This window comes from Arachis ipaensis, chromosome B8 (genome assembly GCF_059453495.1).
Source record: "Arachis ipaensis isolate K30076 ecotype BB chromosome B8, ASM5945349v1, whole genome shotgun sequence".
In the NCBI taxonomy this organism is placed as follows: Eukaryota; Viridiplantae; Streptophyta; class Magnoliopsida; order Fabales; family Fabaceae; genus Arachis; species Arachis ipaensis.
This window is the reverse complement of record NC_142443.1, coordinates 33,326,946-33,342,891: the sequence shown is the minus strand read 5'-3', so window position 1 is coordinate 33,342,891 and position 15,946 is coordinate 33,326,946. Positions and strand designations below refer to the sequence as shown.

Genomic DNA, 15,946 nt, shown 5'->3' with positions numbered 1-15,946 from the left:
CCTCACACTATATTTGTTGTGATTTGGGAAGCTTCAAACTTCTCTCAAATTAAGAAAATGGTTAAAATAATAATTTAAGAGTTTACCACCAAACTTGCTTAATGAATGGCAAAAAGTGTATTATTAATTAGTAGTGTAACTACGTATGTTAATATTGTACTCTCTGAGGTCTGAACTGCCAAAAATTACAGTTCAAAAATATTACAACTACAAGTTATCCAAAATTTAGATGTTTGCTTTTGTGATTAAAGAAGCATCCTAGTTATTATATATTTGTATCATTATCATGGTTTTAAAAGTCGGCCGGCTGATCGAATCGGTCCAACTAGAAACCAACGATGACAACGGTCTAGTCCTATGTCTAAAACCGCCAATTGGAGAACCACCTAAAAATCGTCGAACCGTCCGGTTGGACCGGACCAGAAATTGGCCAATTTTTTATAAATGACGCCGTTTTCCTTGATTTTAAAAAAAGAAACCCCACGCGTGAGTCACGTCCCCTTCCCCCGACCCCCCTCCTTCGTGCATTTTGTCACTCAGCATTCAACAAAGAACTAAAACCCTTCTTCAAAGTTCAAAAACCTAAAACCAAAACCCTAGCTTCTTCAACAGTTCCACCACCGTCGTTTGTGGTTTTCGGTGCCACCGTGGCTTTCCTTTTTGCCCTGTCCCAAACCCAAACCCTCGGTTCTATCTCTGCTTCGTGCTGCTCGCTGTCATGTCGCCGTTGTCTCGTCACCGCCCTGCTCTCCATCGCGCTACAACGTTGTCGAAGGTTGGTGAATAGTGACAGTGCTTACAAGATTTTTCCTTTTAATTATGCTCTGTTCTAATTACAGAGATTTTGTGTTGTTGTTGAAATTATTGATAAAATAGCTTTGTTATGCTGCTACTGCTTTTTAATTTCTGAATCTGCTGTTTTTGAATATTTATTGATAAATTTATTGATTTCAGGGTTTAGAATAATTATTTGTTGCTGTTTTTTAATTTTTGTTGCTGATTTATTTGATTTCTGGCTCTGTTGTGCTGTTTATGTTTTTGATTAAATTTATGAGAGTTGTTGTCTTTCACTGTGGTATTTATTTATTGATTTTTGTTATGGATGATTATTTGTTGAATGATTATTTGATTTTTGGCTTTGCTGTGCTGTTACTATTTTTAACTTGTTGATGATTTATTGATTTCAATTATGGATTTATGGATGATTGTATTAATCAAGAAGTAATTGCTGATAATAATACATCTATGAATAATAATTTGTCTGTCAATCTTCCTATTTCAAATGATGCTGCTAATTCTAATCCTCCTAGTTCTAAAGATAGTCAGTCATAAGGTTCTTTTAATTTACGAGAAAAAAGAGATCTAGCTTGAAAATATATTGCTTTACAAGTAGTGAATGAAAATCCACAATATCAATGTTTATTTTGTCTACAAGTATTTATTGGAGGCGGAATTCACAGAATGATGAAACATTTGGCAAAGATTACTGGAGACGTGAAAAAGTGTCCTAAAGTTTCGTATGATGTGGAAAAACATATGGAAAGCTTATTGAAATAAATTCAGATCAACAAAAGCAAAAGAAAAGTAAGCTTTAGTGAAGAGGGTGGTGATGAGATAGAGGATGCAATTGATGAAGCAATAGTTCAAGAAGAACAGCAACGTACTTCAGTCAGCAAGTGGTTGGAGGTGAGCCAAAAAAGAAAGCCAAAGTCATTCCTCCTATGTTTGCACCAAGAACAACTCTAGAAGCTCAATCAAGTCTTAAAAGTATTTTGCAAAACAAAGAGGCGATACACGAGGTTGATAAACGGTTTGCTCAGTGGCTTTTGGATTGTAGAATTTTCTTTAATGTAGTGATGTCACCATTTTTTCAAGATATGCTGGATGGTGTTGCTGGTATTGGACCTGGTTATAGGGGTTCTTCTTATGATAAATTAAGGGTTCCCTTGTTGGCTGATCTTAAAAGAGAATGAAAAATGCTAGTTGATAGTTATAGGAGTGCATGGAGAGAAACCGGATGTACCCTCATGGCTGATGGTTGGACAGATCAAAGATAAAGAACATTAATAAATTTCTTGGTGTATTGCTCTAAAGGTTTGTGCTTTGTGAAATCTGTAGATGCTTCAAATATGGTAAAAAATGCTTCAATGTTATATCACTTGTGTTCTGAGGTGATTGAATGGATTGACCCTAATGATATTGTGTATGTTGTGACTGATAGTCTGGCCAATTATATTATGGCTGGTAGGCTTATCAATCAGAAATATGAGAATATTTATTGGTCACCATGTGTTGCTCATTGCCTTAATCTTATTCTGAAAGATGTAAGCAGCATGGCGCATATTTCTATCCTTGCATCACCTGCTTCAAAGATTACGGTATTTGTGTATAATCATATGGTTTTCTTATTTTGGCTTAGAAAAAGACCTTCTTGAAAAGAAATTGTATGTCCTTGTACAACTCGTTTTGCAATTGTGTTTATCACATTGAAGAGCATCTTTGAACATAAAGTTGATTTGCAAGCATTGATTGTAGAGCTGCGAGTGCTATTATTTTGGATAGTAAATTTTGGGATGATTGCTTTACTGCATATAAAATTGTGGATCCTTTGATTAAATTGCTAAGGATTGTTGATGCTGATGATAAACCACCTTTGAGATATGTATATGAAGGAATGCTAAGGGCAAAAGATGCAATTAAAGAGATGCTTAAGTAAAACAAGGCTGCATATCAGCTGTACACATATATTTTCAACTCAAGATGGGACAAGCATTTGAAGAAAAATCTTTATGCTGCAGATTACTTCCTGAATCCTGTTTTTTTTTTTTTATATAAAAATGGTAAAGAAGCACCTGATGTTATGCGGGGTTTACTTGATGTTGTTATCTTGTATTGCAAGCGTAACAATTTGGATTCAGTTGAGGGGAAAGCTTCGATAGACCAGAGGCTATTCGAGTTACAAAAAAACTTAAGTCTGGTTCGAATATTTGTTTAATAGTAACTTGTTTTATGCTTTTATTTTCTTAATTGATAACTACTAATATGTTATGGTTTTATAAGTGATTGATGAATGATGAAAGTTGTTTGGTAGTTCTACTCCATGTTTACAAAGGATAGCTAATCGCATTCTTAGCCAAGCATATGTTTCTTCTGGGTGTGAGAGGAATTAGAGTCTTTTTTATTAGATTCATACAAAAAAAATAGATTAGAGCATGATAGACTGAATGATATTGTTTACGTTACTTATAATTTGCGTCTTAAATCTAGGTAATATATGTTTCATGCAATATTATATTATTTCATATGTAATCTTTATGATAACAAATTTGTAAATTATTAATTTTTCATATATTGTATTTAAATTTTTAGGAAGAAAAAAGAAAGCAAAAGATACAATATGATCGATCCAATTGATTATGAAAGCATCAATTTAGTTGATCTTTGGGTGACGGAAGAGGTTGTAGAGAAAGAGCCTGATCTTTCTAGTAATGTAGATGACTTATTGGGTGAGTATTATAGTTTATTTTCTGATAATTTATTATAATGTTGTTAGTTTTTAATATAATAATATGTGTATTTTATTAGGTGATATCGATGCTGATTTATATCAAAGTGACGGTAGTAGTAGTGATATTTATACTGCATCTCTTGATTCTTCTGCTCAAAAGGGTAGAAATGACAGTGAAGATGATCACACAGAAGCAAATCTGCAATAAGTTCTTGCGAATTTTGATGATTGATGGCAAAGTTTTATGTTGCCATTTAATATTTAGATAATTCTTTTTACTATTTAACTTTTGAGATTGTATTTTGATAAAATTATATGGCGTTGATTGGTGATATTTAACATAATATTTTAAATTTAAAAGATATTTTATGATTTATATTATATTATAATTATATTTTAAGATATTTATTTATTATATTATTTTAACACAATTTTTTTCCGTTGAACCATAGATTAGTTAGACTAATAAATCAGTAAATCAGTAACTAAAATAAATCGATAATTAATCCGTTTCTCAAAACCTTAATCATTATGTTATATTATATCGTATAATTTTCAACTTCCACCCATATAGGAGGACGTATAATTAATAAAATTTTTTAATAATAATAATAATAATAATAATAATAATAATAATAATAATAATAATAATCTCTCCTCTTTTGGAAAACTAATAAATAATTTAACGTCCAAATGAAATTAATTATATAAATATATCAATAAATTTTATTTTACATCACTGTGATGCTAAGAAAGATTTTTGTTTTTGTTCTTTTTTCATAAAAAGAATGACTTTATATATATATTGCATGCATCATGCTGCTCTGTCACGTAATTTTCATCTGGAACTTTGGAATCTTATTATTTATTATAATATTGTGCACATACATAATGTGCGTTAAGTATATAAAACGTGCTTTTGTCTTTTATTCATGGCTGCACTTTACTCTTAAAGGACGAGAATCATAGCTACGCTATGCAGGAAACCTCTCACTCTCAGGCATTAGAAGTTTGAACATGCATGCAATTTTCTGCTATTATAGTTTAAGGATTAACAATATAATATGTTTATATATGCATATTTTTTTCCCACTAATTTCATATAAATTATTTTTTTTTTTTCAGATGGATAAAGAGTGGGAGGCTCATAGGATGTCTAAAACAAGATAGGCAGATGGTTATGGAGCATCACAGAATTAATCACGGTAAATAAATAAATAAATAAATAAATAAATAAATAACAATGGAAACAAACGCCAAAAAAAAAAAGAAATTACTAAAATGGTATCAAAAAATTCATAGGACTAATTAAAATTATTCTAAAAAATATAAATAATAAATAAGTTCTTGATATATTTAAAAATATAATAAAATTAATCAGATATAAATATGTTTTATCAAAAAAAATTTTACTAATCATATTTTGATGTGATTTTTGTTAATATTATTAAAAAATAATACGTTTTTAATTTTTAAATTTAAAAATTTTATGTCAAAAAAATTTATTTTAATTAATTTTATTTTGTAAATGATTGAATTTAAAAAAAATTAAAACAAGACTAAAAATCGAAGGCTTAAATGTAACACTCCAAATTTTAAAAATTCAAATAATTAGTTATTTATGAGTTATTATATTATATTGAGAATTTATTTTTAAAAAAATTATTTCAACAAAAATAATTAAATAGAATGTTAAGATTTTTGAAGTATAATTTAATTATGACTTATTCTATTAGTTTAAATTATTTATTAGAAACAATTTTAGTAGACAAAATTTAAATTAGACGATTTCTGACGTTTTTCTCTTTAGCAGCTCGGTCAGAAAGCTTCTCCGGGGCTTCGACTATTTTGATTTCGTACGGAAGTAGGGTTTGGTAACTTTATAATAATTAAATGTGAATTTGATAAGTGAATGTTGATTTGGTTGATTATTGTTTGAGTTTGAACGAGTTAATTTGGTTGAATTATTATTGTTGATTGTGATTTGTTGGTTCAGCTATATATGAACGGCCAGTTAGGGTGTTTTGGTGAATTTTGGGCTAGAATATCATTGAAAATAAAGTATAAATTTGGTGAGATTTGATGGTCAAGGGATTAAGTTAAAAGTTACGAAGAATCGGTAACTGAGAAACTCGAGAACGGATTAAAATAAAAGCAATATTTTGAAAGGAAAGGGGCTAAGGGTTTCGATTTTGATTTAAGAGAAAGATTAGTAATTAAATTGTATTTTTCAGGGGATAAAATGGGTATTTTGTAAAAGACCAGGGTTATTTTTATAAATATGAAAATAAGTAGGGGTTTAAATTTAATTTTATAAAATATCGAAGTTAAAAATAGAATATTAAAAAGTTCGTGATTTAGAAAGTAATTAATAAAAGTTTAAAAATAAGATTTTATAAACTAAGTTTTAAAAGAAGATTATAAATATTATTTTAAATATTTTCTTAAAATTATTTATTTATATTAAAATAAATTATTATTATAATTAGTATTTATCAAAGATATTATTTTGTAAGAATATTATAACATGTAATATTAATGAGTAAGCAGGCAAGCAAAGTAATCCTAAAAGTTTTAGAGAACGTAGACTTAATTAAAGAACTTTATAATTCTTTTCCATAAGACACTTAGGGAAAGGTAAAGGAACAATAAGAAAGAAAGAAGAAGAAAGAAAAGAAAAGGAAAGAAAAATATTAAAGAAACCTCTGCCACAGAAGAGTAGAGAGCAAAGATTAAAGGAATCTAAAGAACTTCTGCCACAGGAGAGCAGAGAGTAGGAATAAAAGAAACGAAAGAAAGAACAAGCTAAGATAATTATGTACCTGCTAAAGATGAGCAGAGATATGGTGGTGAGTCCACCGAGATTTGCTTCTAGAGATACATTGGCCAATCCAGGGGATGGTCGCACCTGTAAGACAGAGGTTGCTTACAGAGGTTATCGCTACATACATTGGCTAGAGAGAGACTCACCTGTAAGATAGAGGTTGCTTACAGAGGTTATGTTTGCATACATCGGCTCAAGAGAGTCGCACCTGTAAGATAAAGGTTGCTGAGTTGCATCGGGAACGGGTCGAAACCAAGTACATATAAAATGAACTAAACTTCTAATCCCGACCCTACTAAGAACTCCCTAGTTTTTACTCCCTATTTCTACCCTTTTCAGCTACAGGTGCGAAGGCTTATTGCGAAGCTGCGGGAGCACAGAGGAATATGTTTACGAGTTGAGTTGCTAGAATTTATTAATATTAAGTATGTGAATATGTGTTGTTTGTACTTGTTGAAAAAGTTATATTTTTAGTAAAACCATCGATAGATTTACATGTAAAGGCTCAATATTAAATAGATAATAAAAGGAATTAGGTTAGTAACGCCTTACTTTTGGTACGATCATGAGGTGCTAAAAGTTAGGGTGTTACATTAGATATTCTGTTTCAAAATAAAAATAAGTTCTTGACCATTTATTTATTTATTTTGTTTTGTTTGCTAAAGTTTTTTTTTCTAGGATGATATATTTTTTAAAGTTACTTTCATGGTTTCCCCTAAAAAATGATAATATAAACTTTTTTTTAATTAATATTCATCTTCTTTTTTCAATAAGTTTTTTGTCTAGAAGCCCAAATAAACTTCATCCTAAATTCAGTACCCGCCAACATGATGAGTCTGTATCGGCATATTCCGACTACCATGTGCTCCCTAATTTTTTGTTTTCCCTCTATTTGTGACGAACAAACAATATTATTAGTATTCAATAGTATTTTAAAATTTTATATATAACATTCTATTTTCTACTTTTTTCCATTATTATGACTCATGAGTAAATTAGTAAAAAAAAAAAACTAATTAGAAGTAAGTTAGATAATATAAGCAGTTAGTTACCCCTTTAGTCTTTTGATTTTATTTTCTCTTGTTTTGTTTGCACTCAAAGTGGCTGATATATATGTACCATTAATGAGTTAAAATAAATTAATAAAAATTTATTTCTCTTCTCTTATAGAATATCTCATTCTCAATTTGGTATCAGATAAAACTTCTTACATGTTCTCGTCTCGTTCTCATCTTTCCTTTTTTGAATGAATTTTTCATAGAAAATTTAACTTTTCAAAAAGTTCTTTCATCTTTTTTCTCTCATTTCTTCTACCCCTTCTCTCTTATTCTCTCTACTTTTTTTTCGATTCATCCTTTGAATCACTCTTCAATTCTGTCCTTAAGTTATCATGTCAACCACTTCGAAAGACACGCGTTCTTTAGAACTGTCTCCTACTCAGATGCATTTTCTACAAATTTCACCGATTTCTGATGCTTACTCACTCCAGTCTGGTCACCATCCAAAGCTAGTGCTCATTTCACAACCACTTCAAGAAGATAACTATGCTTTTTGGTGTCGTTCCATGCGTCTTGCGCTAAGTGAAAAGCGCAAATTAGGGTTCATCGATGGTTCCCTGCCCAAACCAGATCCAACTTTGAATTTACACTCACTGAATCTTGGCAATGTACGAATGATATTGTGACTACTTGGTTACTCAATTCAATCTCAAAGGACATTGCTGCGAGCATTATCTATGCTAGGCCAACTGCTCTCCTCTGGCAAGATTTGGAAACTCGCTTCTCTCAAAGCAATGCGTCGCAAATTTTTGAGCTGAAGAAATCACTCATGACACTACAACAAGGTTCTTTAACAGTTTCTCAATACTTCACCAAATTGAAGATTGGTGCACGAAATTGTGATCATCAATGGCGCCAACAGCTTGGTACGCACATTTGTAATCTCAACTCTTTGTCACAACTCCGCACAACTAACCAGCAAGTGTACTAGGTCGTCCAAGTAATAAACCTTACGTGAGTAAGGGTCGATCCCACGGAGATTGTCGGCTTGAAGCAAGCTATGGTCATCTTGTAAATCTCAGTCAGGTGGATTCAAATGGTTATGGAGAATTGATAATTAAAATATGAATAAAACAGAAAATAGGATAGAGATACTTATGTAATTCATTGGTGAGAATTTCAGATAAGCGTATGAAGATGCTTTGTTCCTTCTGAATCTTTGCTTTCCTATTGCTTTCTTCCAATCATTCATACTCCTTTCCATGGCAAGCTGTATGTTGGGTTTCACCGTTGTCAATGGCTACCTCCCGTCCTCTCAGTGAAAATGGTCCAAATGCGCTGTCACCGCACGTCTAATCAGCTGTTGGTTCTCGATCATGTTGGAATAGGATCTATTGATCCTTTTGCGTCTGTCACTACGCCCAACACTCGCGAGTTTGAAGCTCGTCACAGTCATCCCTTCCCAGATCCTACTCGGAATACCACAGACAAGGTTTAGACTTTTCAGATCTCAAGAATGACCGCCAATGATTCTAGCCTATACCACGAAGGTTCTAATCTTAGATTAGAAACCCAAGAGATACACATTCAAGCTTGATTGCATGTAGAACGGAAGTGGTTGTCAGGCACGCGTTCATAGGTGAGAATGTTGATGAGTGTCACGGATCATCACATTCATCATGTTGAAGAACGAATGGATATCTTAGAACAGAAATAGGCTTGAGTTGAATAGAAAAATAATAGTACTTTGCATTAATTCATGAGGAACAGCAAAGCTCCACACCTTAATCTATGGTGTGTAGAAACTCCACCGTTGAAAATACAAAAGTAATGAAGGTTCAGGCATGGCCGAATGGACAGCCCCCATAAAGGTCTAAGATAGCATAAGACTAATCAAAGATGGATATACAATAGCAAAAGGTCCTATTTATAGAGAACTAGTAGCCTAGGGTTACATAAATAAGTAATTAATGTAGAAATCCACTTCCGGGCCCACTTGGTGTGTGCTTGGACTGAGCATTGAAGCTTTCACATGTAGAGACTTTTCTTGGAGTTAAACGCCAGCTTTTGTGCCAGTTTGGGCGTTTAACTCCAGCTTTTATGCCAATTCTGGCGTTTTGACGCTAGAATTTCTATGCTGACTTGGAACGCCGGTTTGAGCCATCAAATCTCGGGCAAAGTATATACTATTATATATTTCTGGAAAGCCCAGGATGTCTACTTTCCAACGCAATTAAGAGCGCGCCAATTGGGCTTTTGTAGCTCCAGAAAATCCACTTAGAGTGCAGGGAGGTCAGAATCCAACAGCATCTGCAGTCCTTTTTCAACCTCTGAATCAGATTTTTGCTCAGGTCCTTCAATTTCAGCCAGAAAATACCTAAAATCATAGAAAAATACACAAACTCATAGTAAAGTCCAGAAATGTAATTTTTATTTAAAAACTAATAAAAATATGATAAAAACTAACTAAAACATACTAAAAATATACTAAAAACAATGCCAAAAAACGTATAAATTATCCGCTCATCAAAGATTCTTTGGGAAGAATTGAACACTTTCAAACCTTTAGTCACTTGCTTTTGTGGCGGTGTCAAGCCAATTCAAGCATATTTCAATCAGGAGTATGTGATGATATTTCTGATGGGTATCAATGATAACTTGGCAAACGTGCGAAGTCAAATTTCTCTCGGATTCTCTTCCTCCAATCGACAAAGTGTTCTTCCTAATTCTGCAAGAAGAAAAACAACGCAGACTCACCAACACTCAACCAAATCAGCACATGGAATTTACAGTGAGACAGTCATTAAAGCCCATGGCCACTCTTGGCTCAAGCAAAAAGGAAAAAAAGATCGCCCTTTATGTGCTTATTGCGGTTTCTTAGGTCACACTGAAGATAAGTGTTATAAACTACATGGTTACCCTCCTAGCTATCTTCAGAACAAGAGTAGTGGCACCAAGAACCAAGTGAATCATGTTGCTCAGCTCAATTCTTGTCAACAAACTCAACAAAATACTGGTTTTTCTCTCATTGGTAGACAGTACAACCAGCTTATGGCATTGCTTCAAACACAGCAAGAACTGTAAGCAATTGAGCCAGAGATATATGTAGGTGAAATCTTTTCCTCGTCATATCTGAATCAAAAAGTAAATTCTGATTCTTGATCATAGATTCAGGAGCTACCACACACATAACCAATTTTTATTTCCTTCTTCTGAATCCCAATCCCCTACAAAACCATTAAGTAGCCTTACCAGATCACACAAGAATCCGTGCCTTAGCCATAGGAAACATAGTCATCAACCCTCACCTAATCCTTCACAATGTCATTTTTATCCATTCCTTTAGAATAAATTTAATTTCTATTAGTTCTTTACTAAAATTGTCTAATTGCACTATGTTTTTTACTAATCTATCATTTGTCATATAGGACAAGACCTCCAAGAGGGTGATTGGCAGAGGTGATGAAATTGATAACCTCTTTGTGTCAGAGTCACAACCCACTTTTACCATTGATTCTTGTCACATGATTTCATCTCCTATTGTAGATATATGGCATGCTAGATTAAGACATGCTTCTGAGAAAGTTTTGAATAAACTCAGTCACACTTTGTCTTTAAAACCCATCAAGTATAATCACTCCAAATGTCTAGTCTGTTCGATAGCTAAACTTAGGCATTTATCCTTTCAATCAAATAATCATTTCTATAATTCTGCTTTTAATCTAATTCATTGTGATATTTGGGGACCTTATCATGTAACACCCTAATTACCCTAAGCCTTACCTCGCATCGTAAAGCAAAAGTTAACCAAAGCTTATGACAATTCTAAAGCTTATACATATCATATAGGAAGAAGTAATGTATTCTAGAAATCCGATGAAGAATACAACTCAAAAACAGAATTTAAAAAGTGCAAAACGTACACACGAAGCTACAACTTAATGCAAAAAAAATAGATATAATATAACAAAATATCAGAGTATAATAGTATAAAGATCTAGCCACGGCTCACGGAGTTTAAGCTGGCTAGCTATATACAAACAATACAGAATTCTGAAAGTTAAAAACAGCTTATACAAGTTTCTCTCTCAAAAAAAGCCTCTAGGAAAAAGTGGATACAAAAGTGAGAGATTAATACAAAATAATCAAAAAGACTCCCAAAACATATCCAGGATCCTCCGCTCTGTCACCATCAAAACAACTCACCAAAGTGGGTTGCAACCTGCATCTGAAAAGCAACAATAGAATATGGTATGAGAATCGGAGGTTCTCAGTATGGTAACAGTGCCCAGTGATGTAAGATATAAGACTCCGGGATGCCAGAGGCAATCCTAAAACTTCATATCCATCACAAGATTTATCTTAAAGCACAATTAAAACATTAAAGCATAATTAAAACCTTAACATAATAAAGGAGTAAACTAACTTAGTGGATTTTCTAATCTAACAGTTCTCCGCTGTCCCATAGCCTTCACCAACCTATCCTCCATGCGATCCCATCACCACTGCCTTCTGATCTTCCTCAATCCCAGTAGAAAGCACAATTAATATCAATGCAAGTAAAACACTAGTATAGGCATATATGACAAGTAATTCAAATAGGAAATTTGGCATGTTATATAATTAGGCAAGCAATTTCAAGTCAGCAAAGTATACAAACAGATAGAATATGCACATGATGAATGCCTGTCCTGCTGGCTGTGATATCACATTGTTGGTTCAACTGCCAACCTGACACATCTCCATGGAGATGTCGCCCTTCGGAATAATAATGGGAACCCCCGAGATATGGTGCTCGGAACACCGTCCAGGATTTTGTGCTTGCACACTCTAGTAATCAGAAGGGATGCGAGCGGGATACTCTTGCCACGGACCACACATCTCAACACAAGCTGGACGAACCACTGTCCTTACACCGCCGCCGCTACCTCGACAGGCGGGATCCAACCACCATCCCTGCCAGGTGCCTAACGTCTCAACAATTTCAATTTAAAATGTTACAGCAATGGTTTTTCAAAAATTTATTATTTCAGTATATCAATGACTCATCATTGCAACTCCAAGTCTTCGACTCATCTCAACCCCTGCCAATTCATAATTTCCATTCTAAAATCATTAGTTCATCAGTTTCTCAATTCATTGCCAGTAATCACCAAATTTACTACTCTTCCTTCTCTCGCAACCAAACTCATTCTCAATACACCAGAAACCTAAGCCTCCGTTCTCTAACTCTTCAAGGTAATACCTAAATAATTCCACCCAAGATCTTCTCTGTGTTTTAACATCCCAAAACAAGTCCAAAAGTCTTAAATAAGTGTCATAGAAGTTTACAAGCTTGTTGGAAAGGCGAAACAATTAAAAACAAGATTTCAGTTGAAAAATAGGGCATGTGCATGTGCATAGGAGTGTGCGTGCACACGCCTAGGAGGATTTTCAAAATGTGTGCGTATGCATAGAGGTGTGCGTACACAGAAGTGTAAAATTCTTCAATTCTGTTCGCTCGCACAAGGCATGCGAACACCCTCAACAGAATGCACCTTCCAACGTGTGCGTGCGCACAGCTTGCAAAATCTTGCTGGTTGTGTCTGCACACGGGTTGTGCTAGCGCTCTCAACAGCAAGCCTTTCCCTGTGTGTGCGTACGCACAAGGCTATGTGTGCGCATAGGTTCAAAAACTCACAGGGGTGTGTGTGCGCACAAGGCTGTGCATGTACAAACCAGAAATCACAAATTCTGCAGTATTCACAGAATTCAGATTTTGATACTAAACTTTGAATGATCATAACTTCCTCTACAAAAATCCATTTCCTACAAATTTTATATCCATTTAAAGATTTTTCAATGAAATTTAATTTAAAGAAAACTTCAACAAAATTTGAAAACTGAGGCTCAAGTTATGATCTGTCAAAGTTCACCAAAAATATATTTTTACCAAAATTTCACAAGGTTCTCAATTTTCTAATTTCACCACCAAAACCAAACCAAACCATATCAACTCCATCCTAAATAAGATTTTTACCATTTGTATCACAATCCACTACTCATATTATATAATTCTCAACTCCTAATTATCCATAATTTCACACTAAACCCCTTCTCATCCAACAAACTCATCAACAACGTTATATCACTATCAATCTTCATAATCAACCTCACTCATTCTCATTATCAATAATCACCATTATTTGACAACATCAACAATATTACTCATCCAAATTCATCATACATCATACATCAACAATATTATTTAACAACATCAACATCATCAATTCATCATACATCATCAACCAACCAAATTAACAACCATATCAATCCAAACCTATCCTATAGGTCACTAGCCTGAGTGTCCAGAAATATTATATATTATATAGAGAAAACTGAAACCATACCTTAGCTGATTCTCAATATGCCAAAAACCCAAAATTGAACTTCAACAAGCTTCAATTCACCAACAAGTCACCAACTCAATTCCAAAGGCTCCCAAATGTCCAAAGCAATTCCAACAAGCTCTAATATTCAAACTAACATCATACATTTCATATAAATCAAGACCTAACACTGACAATTATTCAATTTACAAGGATTCAGGAGAAACCTTACCTCATTCACTGAAATTTGGGATATAACCCAAGATTTTCTCACTAATGATTAGCATCTAACCAACCAAAACACAAATTTTACTCAAGACCAACACCCACCAAACTCGAAATTCTTAGGGCAGCAAGAAGGAATGGAAAATTCGAAATCTTACCTATACAAGTGGGATAGAATTAACGTGCTCGGCGAGAGCTTCGCGTAGCCACTGACGGCACGCGAATCGAAGCACTATAGCTCGAGTTATGATCAAAAGAGTGATGAGGTGAATAGTGTTCTTCCTCTCTTCTCTAACCCTACCAGCTACTGTGTTTATGTTATTATGAAGGGGAGTGTGGCTGAAATGGCCTTTAATAAGAGTATATATTAGTTGGGCTTGGGCCTAACTTGGGCCCGGTCCAACCCGTTAGCGTTTTTGGTCCGTTTGGCCCAATTTCGGGTCAAACCTTTACAATTAGTGCCCGATTTTTCATTTCTAATAATTTTCTAAGGTTTTCTACTGTTTTTAATTATTCTCTCACAGTACTGGGCAGATTTAAACCGGTTTGACCAGTTCGGCTGCCGATTTGTAGTTTTACTCGATTTTTTGCAGAAAATACATTTTTCGACTCAGAAAAATCTACTGAGTCTAAAAATCATATTTAAATCCTCCAATTCTCATTCTAAATTTTTGGATCCTATTTTGGGCAATATAATTATTTAATTAAACGGTTAATTAATCACGATTTTTATATTCTTCCCACCAAATAAGAAATTTTGTCCTCAAAATTTAGTGATTACCTGAGAATAGCTCGGGATAATCCTTCCGTATCTCAGACTCCAATTTCCAAGTATGTTCTTCAACTCCTGCTCACTTCCAAGCATATTTAACCAACTGAACTTCTTTTCCGCGTAACTTCTTCACACTGGTGTCGTCAATACGCACCGGTGTTACTTGAAAAGTCAAGTTCTCCCTTAACTCAACCGACTCGGGTTCTAACACATGAGCCGCATCCGACGTGTACTTACGGAGTTGTGACATGTGGAATACTTCATGCAAGTTAGACAAGTGAGGTGGCAAAGCTACTTGATATGCCACCGGTCCGAATCGCCTCAGAATGTCAAACGGTCTAATATACCTCGAATTTAACTTCTTTGTTTTAATTGCTCTTCCGATCCCAGTTGTCGGAGTAACCATCAGAAATACATGTTCTCCTACTTCAAATTCCAATGGTTTCCTTTTCAGATCCGCATAACTTCTCTTTCATCTTTGCGCAGTCAAAATCCTTGCTTAAATTTTCTTAATCTTCTCAGTAGTCTCTGCCACTAAATTTGGACCCAATACACTAGCTTTACCAGTCTCATACCAACAAAGTTGAGATTGGCACTTCCGTCCATACAAAGCCTCATACGGAGCCATCCCAATGATCACATAAAAGGTGTTGTTGTACGCAAACTCCACCAATGGCATGTAACGGTCCCAACTTCCAGGTTGATCCAAAACACACACCGTTAGCATATCTTCCAATGTTTGAATAGTCCTTTCCGACTATCCATTCATTTGTGGATGATATGCGGTGCTGAGACATAGCCTCGTACCGAAAGTTCTTTGGAAAGCTCCCCAAAACCTTGATGTGAATCGGGGATCACGGTCCGACACTATACTCGATGGCACACTGTGCAACCTTACAACCTCGTTGATGTACAACCTAGCCAATTCCTCCATTTAATAGTTCACTCGAATAGGTAGGAAGTGAGCGGACTTGGTTAAGCGATCCATGATCACCTAAACCGCATCAAATTCCGACCTAGTCTTTGGTAAACTGGTCACAAAATCCATTGCAATTCCTTCCCACTTCCACTGAGGAATCTCAAGTGGTTGTAACATTCCTGATGGTTTTTGATGCTCTATCTTCACCTTCTGGCATGTCAAACACTTGGATAACTGTAGTCACATCACCCTTCATCCTAGGCCGCCAGAACATCTTCTTTAAATCATAGTACATCTTCATACTTCCTGGGTGAATAGAAAACCCACTGTTG

General features: G+C 34.3%; 1 protein-coding gene across 1 annotated transcript; it reads right to left on the bottom strand.

Moving 5' to 3' along the window:
• Window positions 1-14,774: 14,774 nt before the first annotated feature.
• On the bottom strand, window positions 14,775-15,629 carry LOC107610901 (uncharacterized). The gene is made up of 2 exons (XM_016312881.2): window positions 15,503-15,629; window positions 14,775-15,118 (listed from the first exon to the last, which is right to left on the bottom strand). The coding sequence occupies exons 1-2, from the start codon at window positions 15,627-15,629 to the stop codon at window positions 14,775-14,777; spliced, it is 471 nt and encodes a 156-aa protein (XP_016168367.2).
• Between the last annotated feature and the right edge of the window lie 317 nt (window positions 15,630-15,946).

Coding starts and splice junctions, on each gene's coding strand:
- LOC107610901 (XM_016312881.2), bottom strand. CDS start 15,629: ATGGAGGAATTGGCTAGGTTGTACATCAACGAGGTTGTAAGGTTGCAC. Junction 15,119..15,502: donor AGCTTTCCAAAGAACTTTCG/GTACGAGGCTAT, acceptor AATTTGAAGTAG/GAGAACATGTATTTCTGATG.